Raw genomic sequence first — 24,215 nt, 5'->3', positions numbered from 1 at the left:
ATTCGTTGCTGTGGGTACTTTAATCCATGGTGGAGAAAGTTTGGCACAGGGTCTAAAGGGATTTCTACTAAATTAGGGCCATAATTGAAAAAATGCATACTGCCTCTGGTATGATACTGGGCAAAATATTAAACAAAGATATGAGTTCATTTTTTTTAGCCAAAGATCAACCAGACGTGACAACATTTCTGTCTAAAACATGGAAATGTTTTGCTGAAATGTTGACTTCCAAACTTGAATTCAAAAGGACCATAGCAAAGCAAAGTCAGACCTTTTGTTACTTTTCTCCTCTTCTCCTGTGGTCCTCTTCTCTTCCTCTCATCCCTTCACTTGCATGAAGGTTTTTAACCGTGATTGTCCTGTCTCCATTTGACACACTCATCCATTTTTGTATTGTTTCATACCCTGGTGAGTGCTCTGGTTGTCATATGCACACAACACATTTATAAATACAAATGTGTGCACACACACACATATACATACACTTTACACACTTCTTTGCCCCCCATTATTTCCTTTTCTTTTGTCAAGACCCTGATTTATTTATCTTTTTGTTGTTGTGGATGTACTAAACTTTTTCTCTTCCTTCCTATCAAAGGTTTTGCCTGTGTTGAACTCTTTTTGAGTTTTTGGGGACTTGTTTCTTGTTTCTTTTTTTTTTTTTTTTCAACCAGGACTGGAACCAGCATGACATGTCGCGTTATAGATGTGTGTATGTGTGTGGGTGTGTGCAGTTCTTCTGTGCTGTCACTGTTCTCCGTGTCTTTAAACTCACACTGCTGCTGTCACACTGTTGTCTGTCGTTTGATTGTAATTGTGTGTGTGTGTATGTGTGTGTGTGTGTGTGTGTGTGTGTGTGTGTGTGTGTTATTATGCATATCCATTTGTGTGGTTATTTTGCTGATTGTCATCATTGCTGACCGTGGTGTCGTTGATTGAGCATTTTCACGGTGACCTTGTCTATATAACACTGTTTTGGTGCCACCCACCCTCCAATGTCTGTGGTAAGTGTTTCTCTTCCACCTTCACTGCTGCTTCGGTGTCTAATCAGACTCTCTTTCTCTGTCCCTCCTTCTCTTTCTGTCTCTCTCTTTCCTCTCTCCATCGTGACACTCCATCTCTTTTTGGGTTCAACCTCCAACTAACACTCTTTGGTTTTTACTTGTATTCCTCTTTACCCTTTTTCTCTTCCATTGTGTATCAATCCATCCCTTCTTCCCTTACTTCTCTCCCTCTCCCCTCCCTCTCCCTCTCTTCCTGGTTCTGTGTGAATGTTTCATGTGTGACCACACCTTTGGTGTATTTGTGGCTCTGTGTGTGTGTGTCTTCTCTGTGCTCATACAGCAGCGGAGGAAAGGGAAGCAACGTGGCAGTAACCTCAGTGTATGTACCCTGTCTTCCCTGTCTCATCTTTCTCTCTCTATCTCTCTTTTCTGTCCCTTTCATTCTCACACACTCTTGAAACTTCTTTTTTCCCTCATTTGTCATGTCCTCATGATGTGCCTTTATCATTTTTTTTTAGGGCAGGGGTTTCTTTAAAGTTTATAAATTCAACCTTTTTTGGCATGATCTAATCTGATGCCAGCTCAGCTTCCAAACTCTCTCAATCTCTCTATCATGCAGTTAACATACTGGGTTTGGAATTGCGCTGAACTTTGCACGTCGCCTCTCCTCATCAACTGTCATGCCACTGTCTCGTGGCCTCTGTGTCCTCTCTCTCTCTCTCTCTCTCTCTCTCTCTCTTAGCTGCTGCTGCAAGTGCTTTTTTGTTCTATGTCCCCATGCCTGTGTGCTTGTGTATAACGATGTTGTCAGTGTTTCCCCTTCTGTGTCAAAGTCTCCATTCACACCTGCCCACCTGCATGCAAGAAATATGTTGAAATGTGTTTAAGTGGGCGTGTGTGTATGTGAGTATGTGTGTGAGTAATGAAGAGAGACAGAAAGAGGAATGTTGTTGCTAAATGTGCGTGTGAATGGATACGTTATTGGGATTCTCAGTGCTACTCCTATGAGGCCAGATAATCTTGTGTTTTATATACGAAACTGTCAATCAATTTATCTAATAAACAATAGAGAAACTGGCCAGCTCACCTGCCCTAAGGATCTAGCACTGATGTACCCTGATATGGTTTACATGCCCAGGTCAGCAACTTGTGGCACCATAGGCTCTGCCCTGCTGTCCCGAGGAAGCTCTCATGTGGGTAGAGGACGCAGGACAACCCCTATGTGCCTGCATGGCTGGAGGAAAGCACGCTGAGGGGAGCAGGAATAGAGGAGTTTTGTGCAGCCTGGAATGTGCCACGTTCAGGGGTTTATGGTTGATGAGGGTGGAGAAGTGTTGCAAGTCCTACTGACCCTTCTATCCCTTCTTTTTTTTCTTTTACAAAGCAAGTAACAGAAGCATGGAAGGCATGGCCATTTGCCATCATCTCCTTTTATTTATTTTTATTTTTGATTCCTCTGTATCAGGGGTCGGCAATTACTGTAGTTTCAGCCATGAGCTGGTGTTTCTTAACACTGTTCATTGGGGGACCAACACAGTTTTACAGGTGAAGTGGAGACACATGTCTAACTGTGTGCATTCAATACTGCTTTTAAATTTATCTGGAAACAAAGACGATTTATTACACTGTTTGGCTGGTGTTTCAGTGCACTCATGGTTAGACCTACAGCTACTGAAATATATGCATTTAAAGTTCTGATAGATGTGATCTCACCCTTGTTTGCCAATTCCTGGTCATCATCAAAATGGCTGCTGTCAGTAAAGACTTTTTTGGTTTATTACTGCACAATGAAACGTGTTTGAATTAAAGAGGTAAGATAGTTTCATTTAAGTAGTGGTTTTATTAGACTGTTCGGTTATATATTGGGTGAGTTTATTTGATTTCAGCACCAGGAGCTGTCCACATTATAAACTGTTGCAGAATGAGTCCCAGAAGTGGTTTGCTTTCCTCACGCCACATGGATGATTTTGAATATTGGATGGGAAATTAAGATAATGCTGACTTCTGTTTATACATGGCTTAAATTTATATTGTTCCATGTATCTACAATGGATTTATGAAAAATACTGCAGAAAAGATACCTTTTTGTAATTGTGATGGAGGGACAAATTTGGCCCACTGTCTGCTTTTTGCCGACCCCTGCCCAATAAGCTGTTCTCAGTATCTGTATTTTTGAAGTAGCATGATAGGAACATTATAACTAATGCGTATGTGTAGGGATTGGATGCGGGTGGGGGGCTTGCATAGAGTTCAAGAAACATAAGCCATTCAAACACCTGCACACATATACACAAACACACAGTGTCTCTTACCTCATAGCCTGCAGAAAACACCAACTCGACAGTCAAAGAAAACACCTCTCCCTGCATCTCTCTCTCCCTCTCTCTCCCCTTCTTCCTGGTGGTCTCTTTCTCTCTCTCTCAGACCATCAATGACAGCAGTCCCATGAAGCGCTCTGCCTCGTCACTGGGCCACAGCAGGTCTGGGCGTGGCCACAGAGACAAAGGAGGGCCAGATGATTACAACATGGAGCGTGTAATACCTGAGGAGGGTCGAGCTTCCAGACACGGACACCGGCGAAAAGATCGGAGTCATCGGGCCTCTGAGAGGTCCCTCTGTCGCTACACGGAGGCTGACACAGGTTGGAAAGGCCACAGACCAACACCCATATACTATAGAAAGCAATAACATGATACTTTTGGAGGTTGATAGATTCAAGGCTTCACCTGTAACCTAAAGGGTTACAAGTTACTGTAGATCTCTTGAACTCTCAAAAATGAATTGATAATTAAGCACGAAGATTGAACAAAAATATGTAAAGGCTAACTTCGTTTTGTCTACACATTATTTTGATGATAAATAGTGGTAAAAGTGTGATCCAATAATAAGTCTAAACTCCACTATCAGGCCTGGGCACAGACCTGAGCACAACCACCCAGTCGGGCGACCTGACGTCCAAGGACAAGGATCGTGACAGAGATCGCGGCCGGTCCAAAGACCGCAAGCACCACCACCATCATCACCACCACCACGGCTCTGTGGACAAAGAGCGCTATGTAGCAGAGCGAGGGGGCGAGTATGGACACAGGCACTCCCGCGAAAGAGAGCATGAGCGGGAGAGGGAGAGAGAAAGAGACCGGCGCTGGTCGCGCTCACCCAGCGAGGGTCGTGACTGCATGACACACAGACAGGTGGGCTTTTGGGTACTTAGATTGGTAATCGTGTTTCTTCCTAATAAAACAGGCAGTGATGTAAACACATTTTCAGTGTTATGTTGAAAAATATAACCCATGGGCCTTTAGTTTGATGGGGGTAAACAGGTGTAATTTGCTAATAATGCCCTTGCTCTCTTTTCTGGCAGCAACGAAACACCTAACTTTATTGTGGCGTTGAGTTTGCCATCACTGATCTGGTTTTCTTGTGAATAATACTCCACTATTTGATGTCAACTAGAGGCCAAGATGTGTTGTTGTGCTTAAAAACACAGTGTTCTCTTTAAAAAGACTAATCTTTCAAACAGTATGTATCCAGTATGTACATGTGTGTGTGTATGTATATATATGTGTGTGTGTGTGTGTGTGTGTGTGTGTGTAGATGGACACAAACATGCAAATACAAGTAAATGTTTGTTAAATGAAGTCACTGTTATCAAATCACTGTTCCAACAACCCAACAAATATGCATAAGAATGTATATTTGTGTACCTGACTGCTGTCCCTATCTCCCCTGCCTAAATGTTTTTAGACTACTGATGTTCTCTCATGTCCTCACTACCTTTCCTTTTATGACATTGACTATGTTTACATGCACAAAATATCCTGGTTTTTGCCCTTATTCCAAAAAATATATTCCTGAATGAATATTCCACTAATATTCCCGTTTACATGCAGAGGGTTTTCAGGGTTTCCCTCTGCTCCAGTGGGAACAGGAATCACAAGATCTCCACAGGCAGTGAAGTAAACCAGCGAGGTGAAAAACATTAGTGAGCTGCTGTCTGGTATTTATAAGTGATATTGATAAGACTGAATTTATACTTACAGGCACATACAGTACCTAGGTTGTCCCATGATGTTTACTACACTGCTGAGTGTTTTTGTTGCATCACACCAAGTCATCACCGTCAGTGACGACAAGGATAATAACCAATCCCCTCCGTCCATGTCAAGGAGAAGGCGCGCTCTGCTTTTTCAGCCCACCCTGAATAGCTCTCTACTCTCTTCTCATTCCTCTCCTCTGTCTGCCTTCCTGCTCCAGTATATGTCATTTTGCCTGCGCAGGGGTAAACGGGCAAGAGGACCGTGCGTCGCAAACCGCAGTAAAAACCCCCATTGAGATGCATATTCTGAATGTGCTGTATAAATGTCCAAAGAATGCTTCAAAAACCAGAATCATACCGGTATATCCCATATCTTAATTGGAAAATACTACATTCGGAATAAGGTCTAATTCAGAATATCCAAACGGAATATAGTGTTTACATGACCCATATCAAATTCAGATTATTGTCATATTCGGAATAGTGGAATATTAGTGTGCATGTAAACATACCCAATGTTTCCAAACACATCCCCTGCAACATTTTATATTAAAATATAAAAGGAAAATATGAACCACCTTAGAATTTTCATTTTTTGACTTGAAAATGTGATGAAAGTTTGTTTTTGTTGTTTTTTCACATTTGAATTTTTGTCTTTGTGCTGTAAAGAATATTTTTTGGAACTTGAGATGTTGCATAAATATCACACAATTTACTTACAACAACTCACAACAATTTAAAACCCAAACGCATTTTTACGTATGTTTAGTTATCATGTTTACCCTGTACCACATGTGTTGCTCCAGAAATCAACCCTTTACCCTTTTTTTCTCCTGTCGTCTTTTGTTTTCTTTCCTCTGCGTGACATGTTGCTTCTCTATGTATGGTGCTGTTTGGAATCCCATCTTTGTTATCCATAATCTTCTGCTCTGTTACTTTTAATGCCTTTCATCTCTGCCTTTCTCTCCTCCACTCCACTTACATTTTGACTGGTGCTTTTATTCTTATTGTTGCTGTGGTTCTTGTTCTTGTCTTTTCTTGCTTTTCTATCTGAACTCTCTCTCTATCTTGCATTCTTCCTTTCCCTCTCTATTTTTTTCAAACTCTATCTTTCCCATCCTCTACTTTATTCTATATGTTCTGTCGTTGAATTTGTGGTTCGTTCTTTTTATTTGCTTTATTTCACTTTTTGTGTAGGGCAGTAGTTCGGTCAGCGGAAGTCCCGTTCCCTCAACCTCGGGGACCAGTACACCGCGCCGAGGCCGACGACAGTTGCCTCAGACCCCCGCAACACCCCGGCCCCATGTTACCTACTCCCCTGTGGTCCGCAAGGCCATGCCCACACCACCTGCAGGGCCACAGGGCCGAGCCCCAGCCCCAGCCCCCCGCCGCTTTTCTCCTGAGCCTCCCCAAGGCCAGGGCCCTCCCCCTGCTGGCCTACCACTGGCCCACCATGGCGCACCTCGCCAGGGTCATCATCCCCCACCTCGCTGGGGAGACACAGGTGGAGGAGGTGGCTCCATGGAAGGGGATGGCTGTTTTTACAACCAGGACTACCAGGACTATGAGCCCCAACATGAACCACCTGCCTACGAGCAGAGCCCAATGCAAGGCGGCAACCCACACCCCCATGCCCTGGCCAACCACCCACTGCCACCTCCCCCCCAACCACAGCCACACAACCCCCACCCTCCTCCTCAGCCACACCCTGTAAACAACCCCCACCCTCATCCGCCGCCCCACCCTCAGCCTAGTCGCACCTCACCTAGGACTGCCCGCCATGCACCCCCTCCTACCACCGCCCTGACTGGGCCAGTGCAAGGCCAAGTGCAGCCTGCTGTCCAGCGCCGCCTACCCAATGGCTACCGCTCTTCATCCCCTTCCACACATCTCCATGGACCGCCACATACTGGGCCTCACAAGGTCCCCCCTCCAGGTGGGCATCCTAGGGGTCCCCGCAAGGGCCTGCATGAACCCTACAGCGAGACGGAGGACGACGACTGGTGCTAGCCTCTGGGGATGGGGGAGGGGTGTAAGGAGGAACCAGTATAGATGGACTGAAAGATGAAGATCGGAAGCTCTGAGCCAGAGCACTGACTGCCAAGGGAAAACATGATTCTTTCTTTCTTGTCTGTTCGATTTTTTCCTCTTCACCACTGCTTGGCATGTCCCAGGGATGGTGGGCTAGATGAGGGGGATAGGTGTCAGGATGAAAGGATGGAACAAAAATGCTGAGGCAGGATCTGGAGAAACAAATGGTGTAAGAGGAGGTAACAAACAAACCACCTCTATGTTCTGCTTGCATTGTTGTTGCATTCATCTCTTGACGCCAAATGAGACCAACCTCAAACTGCAGTTTCTAAGGATGCAAGCAGGAATGGTGACGGACACTAGTCTTTGTGTGTCTTAAATTATGCCTCTGGCAACGAGCTACAGCCACTTACAAGATGTCAAGAGTTGCGACTCGACAAAAGACACTTTACAGTCAGAGACAAGAGAACGACCACTTTTTTTGCTTCTCAAAGCTAACTTCAGTTATGTTAGCTGCAGAAGGAATCAAATCCAACCCTCCCAGCCACCAGTTGAATATTGATGAGTTTTATCATCTGTGTTTTTAAATAAAAACAAAACTGACAATGAGCCCTCCACCTGTATGAGGTGAGAAGGCTTAGTGGGTGGGAGAGTTGGGGAGTGTTGTGCATGGGTTGACAAGCCTAGAGGACAGGATGGGTGTATTGGGGATGTCCCTGGAAAACACCCTCCTCCAAACAAACAATTTAACCAACTTCAACCTATGAGAGAAGGAAAACAAAAAACGCGGAGATTGGTTTCAGAAACAGAAACAAACAAATCCAATAACTGTTTTCTGCAGTATTTCTTCTTCTATTCCTGCAGCTGCTTCTTCTTCTTCCTCCTTCTCTTCTACTTCTTCAAAACATTGAAGCTTGAATCTTCTGTTGCACCCCACACAGCTTCGTTTTTTAGACTTGCGGAGTTGTACACCCTGTGGAATCCTGCATGAATGATACAAAAAAATAATAGTAATACTAGCAACAATGAGAATCTACTGTATGTGGGGGGAAATTTTCCTTGGTCTTTTCTGTTGTGGTCTATAGGGTTTCTCTCTTTTTAGTAAAAGTACCTTTCTGTTTCTCTCTCTCTCTCCTCTGTATCACATTCCTCTCTCTGTACCTTCATTTACACTAAAATCAAGTGATCGAAGGCTATAGGGAGATTTGATAGTTATGTATATCTATAAGGAACAAAATGATTACTTTTTGCTTGCTTGTCTGTACGTTCTGTGCCAAATGCCTGCCACTGATACAGCTGGAAATGCACCTATTTTTTGTAAAAGTAACTTTTTGTAACAAAGGTGATAATCCTACAGTGATATACTGGAAAGCAGGGTAAGCGGATAAAAGACACGGTGACGAACGTTGCTTTCGTCCATATTGGTGAATACGTTTGACAAATCAGTAACACTTCAAAGTCTTCCAGGGTTTGGGGTTAAAACAGAGACGTCGGAGAGAAAGAGACCAACAGAGAGGTGGAGAAACGAGAGAAACTCCTCATCTTTGTTTTCTTTGTTATTGACCATAATAATGGATAAACAGATAATACAATAGCTCATGATGATCATAACGATCGTGATAATGAGACAGATCTCCATATTTGGTCTTATATTTGTATGTTTGTTTAATTTTGAGCTCAGTTAATCATTTGTCCAACCTTCGGGGTGGAGCTCTAATCCACAGTTGCACTGTGGGAGAATGTGTTTGCAGGAGGGCAAACGTGAATCACAGATTACCCAAAGTGTAATATTATTTATATACATAATATATAAAATCTTATCTAGAGCCCTTTTAGAAAAATACATCACATGTCAAACACAGCAGTGCCCTACAGGTTTCTGCATATCAATGGGTGAGTTTATTCTCCTGCAGATGCTAAAGCAGAGTTCCACCACCACTTGTGACCTTCGGGTGGCGCTGAATGACCTACAGTGTCCCTCTGGTTTTTGTATCTCTCCCTTTACTTCACTTCTGTGGGTTGTTATATCAGTGCACTAAGAGTACAGTTTAGCTCAGTCTCTCACTAGTAGACCACCTTATCTGTGTTCACCAAGTGTGAACACAGGCAGCTGAACTGCACAGGATCATGAGTCAACAGTTCAAATGGGTTGGAGAAAAGATGTCTGGGCCTCGTCATGGTCCTGGAAAACATCAATGTTATGTGTGTATCACTCCTATATATCTTTTAATTTCTTTCTGTGTGTTTCTCTGTGTGCCTCAAACTAACACTTTTCACTAACGCACACCACTGTCAGCCCCATTGTTATTATTCTTTAATTTATGGATTTAATGATTTATTTAACCTACGTTTTACCTGGAGGCCTATCACATGTTGACCAGAGAATGCACCGAAAAAATAGAAAAGAAAAAAAAACTGCCTATTAGTGTCTTTCCAACCTCAGTGGAATGTCACAGACAAGTATTTTTTCACTACACTTAAAATCAGAAAGCACACTAGGTATGTAGCTCCTGGTTCTGGTGTGTGTGTGTGTAAGTGGGTTGTTGCGTGTATGAGTGTGTTTCTGATCAATTTTGGTGTTTTTGTTTTGTGCTGGCTTTGCTTTCTATTAGTTGTCTCCAGAAATCCTTTTGAGATCTTCAAGATGTTTCAGTCAAATCATTGTAACAACCTTGGACTATGTGTGTGCGTGTTTGTGTGTGCATATGTGCGTGTGTGTGTGTGTGTGTGTGTGTGTGTGTGTGTGTGTGTGTGTGATGTCAGTAACCCCCTGAATGAAACATGCAAAGCCCTGAGCATTCACCATCCATCTTTGTGTCTATGCTGCAGTGAAATCCACTAACACGCTGATTAACCACACAAAGTCTTCAAAAAGCAATGTAAAGCCGCTACTGAGAAGAGAAAAAAAAAGTTTTTTTAAGTACAAAAGATCAAAAAAAGGAAAAAATATCTAGTTCCAGAAATGCATGTGCTATGTGCATGCCACACCGTGGGTTAACAGTCATCTTCAGGACATAAAAGAAAAAGCAGATAAATGAATTCAGAGGAATAAAAAAAGATATATAAATAGATAGATGTTTTTAAAAAGCAACGTTTCCTTTTTTTCCTTCTATTTTTGAGAACAAAAAAGGATTAAAAAATTACAAAAAAAAAAATGTCTAAAGAGTAAAAACACAAAAGAGACTTTGGTGAGAATCAGAGTCTCGTTTTTTTTCTTCTGTTACATGGGGTTGAGGCACAACACAACCATGTTCAGGACACCACAAAAAAAGAACTGTTTTTAAAGAAAAAATATGTATACAAAGAAAAGAAAGTACAGTTCAGAAGATGGTGTATTCTCCCTTCTACTTTCTGTGGGGATCAGGGGGTGCAGGAGCTAGCCAAATCTGATGATGTACTCATTAAAACTGGCTGTGGAAACTTTGATCTCTCACTCACTCCCTCTTTTTTTCTCTCTCTCTAACTCTGTCTCTCTCACACTCTTATCTGTCGCACTCTCAACCTGTCTCACCGCTATTTCTACCAGTGCATTTTGTAATTCCAAACAGAACTCTTCCTAAAGAATAAAATCCAGAGAGAATGCACACCTTGTTTCCTTGAGGTCATTTCTTGTCCACATTGTTGTTTTGTTTTGTTTTTTTTAACTGTGAGAATGTGTGTTGTGGGTGTGTATGGCTCATATCTTGCCTTAAAAGGGATGAATCATGCACATTTCCAGGTCTATATTCATATTCTGGGGCTACTGAATATCTTTCCATGATTTACAGTTCAGTAAAATACTTATCTTATACTAGCCCTTTATGCAGCCCCTCAGTTCAGCTTCTGTCTGAAACAGGCTGTTTTAGCTCCTGTCTCTTTAAGGCCCCCCTCCAAGTTGGAGGCCAGCTGGAGGCTACATAAACAAACGGTAGTAGTGGTATTTCACCTCTTTTTTTCGTTCTTTACTTGAAATGGAAACTTCTCAAATACATCAAATCCAAAATATGTGGGTGAACAACGCAAACAACATGTGGAACAACCTTGGCAACAAAGGCTAAGCAACAGACGCATTGTGGGTATGCGCAAACAATCTGACGTCAACATAGTGGGGCAGCATAGCTAACCTCTTGTTCATTTTGTGATAAAAGTGCCAAATTTGGCACATATATAGCTTAATGTATTTAGAAGAAATCTGGATATTGGGCCATAGCAGATTGGCATTCTGATGACCATGATGGCCATTTTCCAAAATGGCTGCCAGCAGTTACTGGCACAGAACACTTTGGCCACCCCTAAGCCGCTGTTTCCATGTTTTATTACAATGTAAGGCAATAATAAATGAAAGAAAATGTAACAAAATGGTGACATTATCTCTACATGTTATATGTTATGTAACTTCCTTGTCTTCCTTACAGAACGCGTGAAGGAGGACCTTGGACAGGAAACTGAATAGTTTTGTCTTGTCAGCACTGTATCTACTAACATGTTTAACAATTCAAAATGTGTATAGGTCAATCTCAGGCCATTTTATTTATTTTTTACAAGGTTTCTAAATGAAAAATACTTTATATGAGTGACAGGACTGAAAGTAATAGGACTAAGTTTTTAGCATAGCATTAACAAATACATTAAATGTAGCCACATGGCATCAGTGCTAATAGCATGAGAACACTTAGCACCTTCAAGTGGTTAACCAAAACTATCTTAAAAAAAAACAAACATATCTAAGAAATAATTTAGGTAACAGGACTGAACGTTGAGCTTGACATTCTACGTACTGACATTCTCATGCTTACAATATGATCAAAAATACAGAAAACAGAGTGAGAGAGCTTACTTTTGGTATTCCCATGGTCTACAGGAGACTCAGATGATACTACTTCCTGTTGATCATGTGACTTGTGGAATTTCCTAAATTTTTTGAGGGGGGAATGTGTCAGGTTAACAGGACTGAGTGAAAACCTGGGGAAACGAATAAAAGGTGTATTTTAACTAACATATTATGAATGTACAATGAGAAAATGTATTTTATGTCTAAATTGGAAAGAGAGCCACACAATAATACAAAATAATAAGATTTCTGAGGGATTCTAATCATTATATGTCATGGTGAGGTATAGAGTTAGAGAGTGGGGATAGGCTAAAATTTTATTTTTTCATTGCTCTAGGTAGTTTTTATTAAGGTTTTACATGACGCATCTTCAAATTGCAATTAGGACGAAGTGCAGGACACTTTGCTTGATAATATAATGTATTATACAGATACTTTCCATGTATATTTATGCATGTAATGTCCTGGCACTGATTCGGTGGAATGACCCATATAATGAAACAACTAATTACTTTGTAAAAGTCCAAACAATTGTGAATGAGTAATTTATTTGGTTCTCAGGGTTACTACGATCTAGACTATATCTATAATTGCATGTGGGTCCAATGGGATAGGAAGGTTTGACCAACCGCTGGTGGCCAATTTGAAAAATGGCTGCCATGGCCAACAGGGTGTGAGTTTGTGATGGCCCACTATCCAGTTTTGTTCCCAATATATCTATCAACACATCTGCCAAATTTGGTGCTTTTATCACAAAATTAACAACTGTTATGATGTGTTGAACTATGCTGCCCCACTATCACGAGGAAGTAGATGTAAGTTTGCAAATGGAGCATTCAGAGCAGAGCAAGCTTTTGACTCTCAGGGAGCATTGTACATATGTTCACCAAAAGTTGTTTTTTTTGGGGGGGTGGGGGTTGTGACTACTTTTGGGCAGCAGCACAAGCTGTTATCAACATTGACATAGTATCACCATATAAAATTGTGTGTAAGTCAAATACACTCTCCTTTTAGCTCTGCTTTGGCTTCTATCATCTCCTAGGGAAACATTTGTCTCTTAAGCTGCTAAATGCACCTCTATGTTCAAAGGCTTACAGGTTTACACGTAGTCATTTGATCAATTGTTAATATAAAAATATCGATCAGTGCAGCTTTAAGTTAACTAAAATTGAGCTCATATGCATCACAATTCGTATATGCTCTATTGCTATGATGCAGAAATTCTAGCAGCTTTGAAAAATACTAGAAAATGTGTTTTATGCTTAGGTATGCAGAGGACATGAATGAGTCAGCATGTTCAGTCACAATGAGCCTGTGCAAAAGAGAGCAAGAGGCGGAGAGAGAAGGAGTCAAGAAAGTATTTGAGCGATTGGAATAGACAGACATACTTAATTGTACGTGAAGGTGAACGAGTGTGTGTGTGTGTGTGTGTGTGTGTGTGTGTGTATTTTCACAGGCATGTCCAGACAGTTCCGGCCACTCCTCCTAGTCCTGTGTACACAGACAGGGTGCTCTGGTTTCAGCCGGAAGAATAAGCAGCACAGTTGGGGCCTCATGGGGCTCACACCACACAGGCACTTCCCCCAACATTCATTCCTCTGTTTTCCTGGGTTTAACCCCCTCCCCCAACACAAACACACAGCCACCGGTGAATCCCTGTTGCGTTTTTTATAAGATCTTCATTGAACTTCAGAATAAATAACAATTACATATAGAATACATTAAGTGCAACCAGTGCCAAAGTCAAAACATCTATAAAGTGCATAGAGAATTTGGTGATATTGTATAAATTGCTGTCAGTTCATAAGTCCAGCATGTTCCAGGGGAGGTGCTGAGATTTATCTCCTCCTCCGGAGGTCAGCAAGTATCTGTTTGGTTACGGTGCTGCTGTTGATTACAGTCTGTTGTATTATAGCACATCTTGTTTTCCACAGTTTTAAACATACAATACATATCATTATCTGTATCAGTTGTAAATGTTTTGATGGCAGTTCATCTTCCATAATACAATTCATGACAGAATGATAACATAAATCAAATGTATACCATCAGCTTTCAATTTATCCTAGACCTCCTAACAGTCTGTTAGAAGATGCTGCCGTGTCTCTTCATCATTGCAGTAAATCATTGGACATTCTTTTGTTGTGATGTAGCAACTCTAAGACACAACAGCTGTAACGGGAAGTCTTCCCACAGATATCAACCACCGAACATCCCTAATGCCCCCTGACAGATTCTTATTTTTTAGATTTTTTTTTATCACTGTGCTTTCATTATTAGTTAAATTTTTATAATTAATTAATCCCCCATCTTTAAAATCATTAATTCTATTTTAAATAATTTTGCTGGGCAAACTACCCCAGTCTATTTGTAAATGTTGGTATTGTGTAATAAAAGCCCTGTATAATAATTTATAATAAGGGCCAAGTCTCGCCCTGCCTCTTCTCTTTTTCCACTTTGAAAGATCTCCAACCCAAAGAGCATTTCTGGTGATGGCGGCAGATTTGTTTTTTTTACAAAAGCAATTTTTAATCTGTCACTTAGCTCTACAGCACCCAAACCACAATATTCTTTGCTTTTACACATGAATTTTCTTTTGGTGACTTCCCTGGTTGTTCCCCAGATTAGGCTGACACACTGTTTATTTAGTTGGATTATTATTTTGTTGGGTGGAAGAAAAATATTCACTAGAAAAAGGAGCTTGAATGGGATGAAGGTTTTGACGATATTTACTCTTGTTTTGTAATTAGTATCATTGTTTTCCCAACTCTGTACCTCTTCTTTAATTTCACACATTTTTTTCTCCCAGTTTCTTTAACTACATTCACTGTTACAAATGTTCAGATAGAGTATTTTCATTTCTTGTTTGACCTCTCTTGTCTTGCCGGATTTGTCTGTTGGGGCATCACAGCTCAAAACTTCCAACCTACTTTTAAAGCTCAATTTTATTTGATTAAGTACATACATTTCCAAAAATTATAATAAGAATGGAGTTTTGTTAAAAAGCATCTGTTTCTGGTGATGCAGAATGACTGTGGTAACGATTAACTGATAATTACATCAACTCCACCCACACGTAATTGAAGTTTTGACTTAACCTTTTGCACCCTGATGGCTGGACTGTTGTCATTACAGCATTAAGGCCACAGTAACACTTTATTACAGAGCCATGGGACTCTTAAGTGTTCTCCATATACAGCGAGTCAATGGCTTTACAGCTTCCCCCTCATTCTATGGCCTGCAATCTCCTGAGTTGCCCCTGCTTTTGTTCTTTAAATGAGTGTGGGGGATGTGAATTTGTGGGGGGAGGAAGCAAACTTCTTCACACCCAAACCAGTTTCCTGTCACCCTCAAACACCCCATGTTAACACTTAAACCAAAAATAAATCCCACACTAACAATCTCCACCAATCCCTCTTGCAAAATATGACATCACTCCAGTTTCACTTTATGTAGAAAACGTTTAATAAATACTGAGGTAGTTGTAGTCAGTGAATGTTTTACACTTGAATTCAACACAGTGCACATCTTCAGACAGCATTGATTTCAGGCCTCAACACATTCACTGAATGTTACATTTTCTGAGTAGAGCAACAACTTGTTCTCTATGAGTTCATGAAGGCAGCTTTAAGTCAAATCCACAGGAACTAATTCCTTTAGTTCCGCCTTTGGCCAGCTGAAGTCAGTCCTTATTTGGTAGGCTGTAGGCCATAATCAGGCCAAAAGTCACTACTACGCAATAACTGGGCTGCTTCCGTGATTCCTGTAACATGCCCCGGCTTGTTCCTGTTCGGGACATGTTTTGGGACACATTGGCCCGGGTGTTAATCCGACGGCCCTGGAACAGGCCCACTGTAGGCGCCCTTCAGGCTTCCAGGCCGTGTCGAAAAGTTTCATTTGTAGCTGCGCAGGACTTCAACACACTGCAATGGCTCTGTGTAGAGGCACGGGGGTTGGGGGTGCTCCCAGTTCACTGCCGCAGTTCACATAGTCAATCAAAACGGAGGTAACAGCGAGCTGTTGATGGCAGTTCTGCTCAAGTTTTGCTTTCTTGCAAGGTAAAAAGTCCGGCTCAGCGGCCGCTTTACCCCGTCTTTTCCTCGAGGGGCCAGTAGGGCACAAATTCTCCTTGTCTCCAACGCTGGTACGCCGCTCCGTGGGTGAACCTACGACCTCCTCCTGGATTCGGGGTGAAGTCCGAAGCTGTCCGGCGACGAGCAAAGCGGGAACCTGGGGCTCCACATGAGCACCAGCAGGGGTTGTAGTCACCTCCACGGAGGGGTGTTGTTGCACACATTCAGAGGCAACACTGTCCGTCGTCGCCTGGGCCGCATGGTAGATGTCCCGGGCGGATTTCATCACCAGAGTCAGCAGGAGGCTCCGGTGGAGACGGAGACCCCCTCGTTGGGTGCGCGAGCTGTACAGTTTCCCCAAAGCTACGACCATGATCCTCTTGGCCTCAGCGCTGACCTCCATGTCACAGCTTCTTTTGAAACTAGGCCAAAACAAACTGAGACTGTAGTTTGTAAAATCGGCCTCTCCCGTTGACTTCACGCACAGACACAATACAGACCGGGTGTACGAGAAGTACTTATCACCTCGTTGACGTCACGCGCTCAACGTCACACGGGAGAGCCCCGCCCACTGGCCTCATACCCTGTCTGCTATTTCAAAAACAGACCTGCAACAACTGGTTAGGCAACTGTGGCTATTTTTATCGGTCGTCGTGCTGTATCAAGATATAAATACAAATTCAAATCACAAAGAGAGCTTATAACTGTGCTTAGAAAGCACAACAGATAGAAATGACTCACAGGCACTTATCCTACATCTAGCAAAATACCAAATTTCTGGGTCAATGACATTTTGGGAAATAGGTGTGTTTATTGCCACCAAATTCTACCATGAAAACAGGAAGCTGGAGAAAACAGTTGAGAATCAAACCTAACATCTCCAAATATGTCTTATTTACACCATCATATGTCACATGTAGCAATAAATTTTGGAAGCTTATTTTGTGATAACGGCTGCTGGGTGCTGTGCACATCACAAGCACCTATTATGGTGTGGTTGCAAGTCTGGACTGCTTGAATGGAAACATAAAATGCAGCACTAGTGGTATTGAAGTATCACATTTTTAGAGCTTACTGAAGACCCATGGCAGCAATTGATGGTTAATCTATTATGTATTTTGATGTACTATTTTATGAGCTAATATCTTCAAGAAATATAGCTTCAATCTGTCTCTTAAACTATAGTTTTTAGATAATTTTCTACACAATTTACAAACAGGTTGCAACATGCAGACAACTTAAGACTTGCAGTCCCCTCCACCTTACAGTAGTTTTTCAAGTCTAAGTCAGACACATACATATCTTTGCATTGGACACAGATACAGTTGATTCTGACTCTGGATCAATTGCTGTTGGCTGTTGGTTTAATAGTCATAGCTCAATTAGGTATTGCAATGGCACTCTTGCAGCCCTAGGAGGAAACTTTTTGGTTGATTTTAAGATTAAAGTACATCATTAGGCCTAAATCATGTGACACAAATAATGGGACTGGGTATTTTGGTTCAACATTTGCAGCAGGTAAAACTACCAATAAGGGCAACCATATTCACAGCAGTTTTGCATTTTGCCATTAAGTGTTGATGTATCTAGCCCACATTAGTGGTATTAATTTGGAATTCAGGCTGCTGCATGCACTTTTACAAACAAAGTCTTAGTGCTGCTTTAAAGGAGGTCACGTTCAAGTAATTTATTTCCAATTGTGTTGTTAGAATATCATCAAACAGTGGATTTCATTGAAAGAGTCTTGAGCTCTCTCTGTTTATATAACATGGCAATGTTTAAGATAACAGGCAAGATAAGGACCTGGCTTTCAAGTAATCCACAGAATAAAATGACCACAATGTGCTTTTACATGTACAGAGAATATCCCAAATATATATATTTTGAACACTTGACAATATGTTCATAATAAATTTTATCATTCAAAATACATGTAGGCTACAGGCAAGTTCCAATATTTGGACTGTTTAGACACATTGTGATTACATATACGATGCATCTTTTTCATATGTATATTACACATTGGATCACACATTGCTATTGCTATAACACTGACTAATGAAATGCCCTGTACCAAGTTTTGCAAAGTTCTTGGTGCTGTCAGTTTTGCGCTAATTTAAATATACTTTTGGTATGTGTTCATATTTGCATGTTTTAATAGGTCAATAGTGTTCTCAATCCTGCCTGTTCATAAACAAAACCTGGAGCAGGAAACGTCTGGTCTGTGAAAGACATTTCTGCCTATTTTTAGTCTGTCTCATACCAGAGATGAACACCATTCCACTACTCTTGTTATCTGAAACAGCCAAGAAAGCCTGCCGAGAACAGTCTCTGAGCTCTCTTCCAGACTTACCCATCCCCCAGTGTGTTGCTTCCTCTCACAGGAAAAAGAAAAGGGGGGTGGAGGTTAAGAGACAGATGCCCATATTAAGCACATCCTGCTCCTGTGGCACAGGCAGAGGAAAACCCATGACGTGAGTGGGAGCCCTCATTTCATGAAGCCATTTAAAGTAACAGCAGTGAGAATTGCATCAGGGCTTGCTACTTCCCTGAGCCCATATTTGGGCAATGGAATCCACTCCTCCAGTGACAACCAGTAATTACCAGAAACTGCATAGTACTTTTATACTGTCTTGGCTGCGAGAACCTAGATACATAAAATATGAGAGAAATATGGTAACATTAATCTATATATTTTACTTTCTAGCATCAGTTTATCCCAGCAGATCTGAGGTTGAGAGAGAGACATAGAAAGAGAGAGAGATTTCAAATTTCCAGAAGAATGTGTGGTATGCAGTTGATTGTCTCTGGTGTGCCTGCAGTTTAACAAAACATTAGTTGCAGAGGACAATGGGCTGATGACTGCACTTTTTAAATGTGCAGCTTCTGTCAGAAGAACCTACTTGTTTATGTAGGAATCAAATCAACTAAATCAAATGAGCCAGAATGAAAGGAAGAAAAAGAAAGCTAAATAAAATTCCTCTGCTGACAATGAGAAGTAATAAGTAACCACATTAACAGCTTATTCTTAGTTGATCTGAGCATCAATGGTTGCTTTTCTCTTACTCTCTGAATATTGTCCTTAAAGGCCAAAATTTCACAACTGACAGATGTTTGGAATTTCAGCACAGTTTTAAATCATTAATAGAGGTGAAGGGAAACCAAATCACAGTCCATTACAGTTTTTTTTGCAATTGCCAGGACACAAAAACTATTGACCACGTGTGCTAAACCATAAGCATGTTGTCTGCTTTACATTAAAGCAGACAATTCTAAAATTCTAAAAAATGCTTTTTTCCAAATAACTACACACTGTTATCTACATTAGACACATCATTTAAAACTAAAAGCCAGTGTGTGTTGTTTGCTAAACACTGCCATCGAAACACCACACTCAATTATCAATCACCTGCACCAGAGTGCACATGTGAAAACACCTGTAACCAATCACATCACTTCAATCAAAGCTCGAACATTATAAATAGGATTCAGGTTTGCTGTTTGGTGTGTATAACAACAGAGGCCAATTTTGGAGAGAGAGGAAGAGGAAGAGGGTCACTTTGGTGGACCATGTAATCAACCATGGGTTGAGTCTACAAGAGGCTGGTCAGGGGGTCCAGCCTATTTTGAGTTGCTACACTGTAGCAGGTGTCACCCAGACATTTCAAAATAGGAACAGGTAAGAAATCCCATAATTAAACAATATTTCATAAGAAGGAGATCTTAGACCCTAAAAATTTGCATTCTGCTTTTGCAGAATTGCAAGGCAAACCCCCCCCCCCCCAGGAGGAAGTGTCATGAGAGTAGCAGGAGATGGACCCAAATGCAGGACATAGGAGGCAACAGATATTAAAGTATAACTTGGATAAGTGCAGGCCACGCAGAAGACAACTGAACTGAAAACAGGACTTAAATATAAACTGAACTAATGAGGGAATGGGGAACAGGTGACTAGACAGAGAACAGGCGAGGAGCTGATTGGCTGGGGGAAACACTGGGAGCAGGGCAGGGCTAACAAGGCTGATGCACGGCAGGTGTGAAGGGAAAAGCAGTACAGGAACACAGGAGGAAAAACTCAACAAACAGAATATGAAAAACCCAGAGAACACAGTAAAAACGGTTCCCTGATTCCTCACTGTACATGGTTACACAAGGTAATCTCTCATACACAAAAGCATTTTGAGGTGATTGCAGAGATGACAGGGTCTGGAGAAAAGCAAAAGCAGCTGGAGGGGTGGGACATGGAGCCAAACTGTGACAGGAAGAAATCACTTGTTCACACAAGAACAGGAACGACACATCATTCAACAACATAAACAGGGTAAGTTTATCCACACTGAGCCGTCTACTGAAGCAGCATCAACTTCGGATGAAACAGCTGCACAGAGTGCTGTTTGAAATTAACTCAAAGAGTGAAAAAAACTGCTCTATGAATATGCACAAGTGAGTTAGATTTTATATATTAGCCTATTACAATATTGGTACTGTATTCCAGTTTACTCTATTACTGTGCTATACTATATGGACTGATGTCTGTATCCTTTCTGTCATACGATAGGCTTTTTCCTGACTGTTTTAGAGTGTCATGGAGCTATAACTGTAATCAGTAGTAATAAATCATGAACTTCCACCATATGTAAACTAAGAACCAAACAAAAAATAACATCTTCCCCAAAACAAGCAACAGAAAAACAATACTAGATTCCCACCAGGGAGCACATCATCAGCAGTCCAAATACCATTAAAAACAGACAGTTTATGAGTACAAGAAATTTCCAGCCAGACACTCAGTACCAATGCTGGCCAGTGTCTCTTAGCTCAATGACTGTTTTCAAACTGAGTTTAAAATGTTTAAAGGTAGTGTACTCTCTGATACTAAGGGGTAAAGAATTCCACATCCTGCCTGCCTTAACTGAGAAGCAGTTTTGCCCAAATGTTGTAGACTGAAATTTAACACAACAGTTCCCTCCAGTGGATGCTCTTGGTAACCTTGAGCCAGCAGTACATATTGTTTGTTTAAGAGGTGGCGCTAGATTGTGAATGATCTTATATAATAAACCAACATTTGCCATACACAGAAACATTTCAAATGTCAAAAACTTATACTTTTTAACTTTATTGCAATAATGATGAGAGTTAGTTTTTCAATCCATGATTTTCAGTGCTTGCTTATGCAGACTCTGAAGTGGTTGCATTGATGTACTATATGTCTGAAACCAGGTTGTCGTACAGTATGAAAAATGTGACAGTATCATTGAGTGCATGTACAATTTTGCTGCATCTGTACTCATCTGAGTTCTTATAAATCTAAAATGAGCAAGGTTAAGCTTTACTGTTTTTGAATTTTTTGTAACTTTTTTTCAAAGGTTGGATTGCTATCAACAATCACACCTAAATATTTAACAAGCTGAACATCCTGAACCCTCTGTCCTTTTTGTAATAATTTCAGGAGGAGGGGAGTTGCTTCTTCTAATAGAAAAAAACAGAGACAAATTCAATGTCATGTCATTCAAAGCATGAATAAGTCATCCAATCTGTTTTCTCCATAGCTCCCATAAGTAAAGATGCAGTTTGATGTTTAGAATTAGCATGTACATAAATGACTGTGTCATCCACATATATTTGAATATTAACTTCTGGACAAATGGATGGTTGACCATTAATATAGATACTAAATAAGAGGGGCCTTAAATTGGACCTTGGGGTACACCGATAGAACATTCTTAAAGTGATGAGGTTTTTCCTTTAATTCTTGTACAGTGTCGTCCATTGTTCAAATATGATGCCACCCATTCAATGGCATTTTCTGATACATTATGAGTTGATAATTTTGATAACAATACACTGTGATTGAGTGTGTCAAACACCTTTTTCAAATATATATTCCTGGGCAGCGTGGTGGCAACATCACAATGTATGCTGCAATTGACCAGAAATGGTGTCCTTCACCACCATGCCACTCTTGGCCCATATAACACAGCTCATATTTTAGATTCCTTGACGCCCTGCATGACGTACTCATTCCCAATGACCAGAGGAATGTGCAAGGGACTTCACATTTGTCGTCATATGGGACAACATAATTCTCCTTCAGGCTTATGTGATCCATAATTGGTTCGACAGTCACCCATGATATTTGAAGTTCTCTCCCTTCCACCTTACTCTCCTTTCCTGAACCCTATTGAGGAGTTCTTTTCGGCGTGGCGTTGGAAGATATATGACAACCAACCCTACCTACATGCAACTCTACTCCAGGCTATGGAAGAGGCCTGTGGTGACACTGACATGTAGGCATGCGAGGCCAGGATACGTCACTTAAGATGGTACTTCCCCCAATGTTTGGCCAGAGAGGACATCGCTTGTGATGCTGATGAGGTGATGGCATGGACTGTAATTGCAATATACTGTATTTTGTTTACAGTACTATGTTCATGTCGTCTTCAATTAATTTAATTGTGTCTGATACTGTTATGAGTATATGAGTATTCAGAATAAACAAATTTGTTACCCCATTGCATTTGTGTTCATAGTCTATATGTACAGCATGCCACAAATGAAAATGCCAAAGACTCTAGATAACAGTATTTTATACTTACCATACCATACCATACCAGAGTTTATATAGTTTTGATTGAAGTGTTTGATTTTGCAAGAGATGTAAGATATATTGTGTATATGTTTTTGGTTTTTATGTGTAGAGTTTCAACAGAAGGCCCTGGTTTCAGAAATTGTTTTGGTGATAGTAAAAAACTGTAATAGATTGAAGAGTGCCCTCCTGTGTTCATGTTGTGGAATTGAACCATGATTGTAGATACTGGAGGCCATGAAAAAGCTACAATATATGCACTTGAAAAGGAAAGAACTCACCAGGCACACACTTGTCTGTAGAGCTGCACTTAGAGACTCGTAGTAGACTATTTCACATTTGTCAGGCACTACATTGTCCTCCTGTCAGTGAGGGACCCCACTTTAATCCTTGAAAAAAATGCAGAATTCCCCACATGCTATCAACAATGATGGCCTATTTTCAAATACTCATGCAAAATCTTTCATTCATTCAATTTTCACCAATTGCTGAGATGAGATATGCTTCACATCTGGAACTGGACTGTAGTGAATTGCCTTCCAAGCCATAAAGCTTTAAACATGCAGTAATCAATGTTTTGTTTTTCCTCCAGGGGGCAGGAAATCTCACAATACACTGACAGATATGTGAGCACTGTATTTCACTGGAGTTATGTTTTGACCACTGACAAATGGCCCCTTAACTCTGCTTTGGTCTCCACCAACTTCTGAGAAAAGTATTTGGGTCTTTAGCTCAGTATATATTTGACTTACTTCACCAGCCTGTTACTAATTTCTGTCTGACCTCAACTGATTCAGTGTTTACATAAACAAATATAAATATATTGATAAAAACAAATATATATTTATGGAAATGTATGGAATTTTTAATATATAGATTAATGCTGATTTAAAACACATGGGGATGCTTGTTGACACAGGTCATTACTGTAGATGGAGCTGCCAAGATGGAATCATTTATATGCATAAACAGCGAACATAACAGTGAGTTGTACCCCTGTATGCGGTATATGTGAGGTGTGTTGCAAGTCCCTCCCGCCCTCTCTCCAGGTGAAAAACATTCATAGGTGCACTGCACTGCGCTGAGCACAATTAATACATTTGTTGTCCAATTTTAGTGCTTGTCATTCACTACCAGTTTAACATTGCCACTCCAGGTTCAAGTTTGAACTGCTGTACTGGAAAATCTGAAGTTGTTTGTGCAGTCTCATCCATCTGATTTCCTGCAATCAGCTGCCTTGTCAGCCTTGTAACACTGGGTGGTGGACTAACACAAAAAATTAAATAGATAACCTGATTCTGCTCAGGGCCATGCAGTGTTTGATGTCTGCTTTTGAGACAAGAAAAAGTTTAAAGCGTTCATGCATGTAAAGAAAAAAAGGAAGAGGTTTAACTCATACAAGGTTGATATTCTATATGGGTACAGATGATGATTTTTGTTGATCTACTCATGCACATCAGAAACAATAAGGTTATTTGTAATCCTACGCAGACTAACATTTCTGAAAGGGATACCAAAGTTACCAATGCATAAATTATTATTTTATAATGGGTCTTCACAGTGGTGCCGGAATCAATTTTAAAGGGGGGGGGGACATCCAGCTTTGGATAATGTAAAAGGCTCGTGAACTTTTTTCATGTCAACTTCCTTTCAATTTCAGCCTAGCCTACTGTTT

The 24,215-nt window shown here is 40.9% G+C and overlaps 2 protein-coding genes across 12 annotated transcripts in view; one reads left to right on the top strand and one right to left on the bottom strand.

Annotated features, from left to right (window-relative positions):
* cacna1aa (calcium channel, voltage-dependent, P/Q type, alpha 1A subunit, a) overlaps nt 1–10,655 on the top strand; it is a 78,660-nt gene extending 68,005 nt beyond the window's left edge. For all 11 annotated transcript variants that reach the window (XM_044330718.1, XM_044330717.1, XM_044330716.1 and 8 more), the window contains 3 exons: nt 3,429–3,645; nt 3,912–4,195; nt 6,238–10,655. In XM_044330718.1, coding sequence (XP_044186653.1) covers nt 3,429–3,645; nt 3,912–4,195; nt 6,238–7,050 — 1,314 coding nt within the window. In that variant the 3' untranslated portion in view covers nt 7,051–10,655. The remainder of the gene's footprint in view (nt 1–3,428; nt 3,646–3,911; nt 4,196–6,237) is intronic.
* Nucleotides 10,656–15,322: 4,667 nt separating this feature from the next.
* ier2a (immediate early response 2a) lies at nt 15,323–16,462 on the bottom strand. Its single transcript, XM_044330777.1, has one exon. The coding sequence runs from the start codon at nt 16,355–16,357 to the stop codon at nt 15,797–15,799; it is 561 nt and encodes a 186-aa protein (XP_044186712.1). The 5' UTR covers nt 16,358–16,462; the 3' UTR covers nt 15,323–15,796.
* Nucleotides 16,463–24,215: the final 7,753 nt, after the last annotated feature.

Source organism: Thunnus albacares, chromosome 17 (genome assembly GCF_914725855.1).
Source record: "Thunnus albacares chromosome 17, fThuAlb1.1, whole genome shotgun sequence".
NCBI lineage: Eukaryota > Metazoa > Chordata > Actinopteri > Scombriformes > Scombridae > Thunnus > Thunnus albacares.
This window is presented reverse-complemented; position numbering and strand designations above follow the sequence as displayed.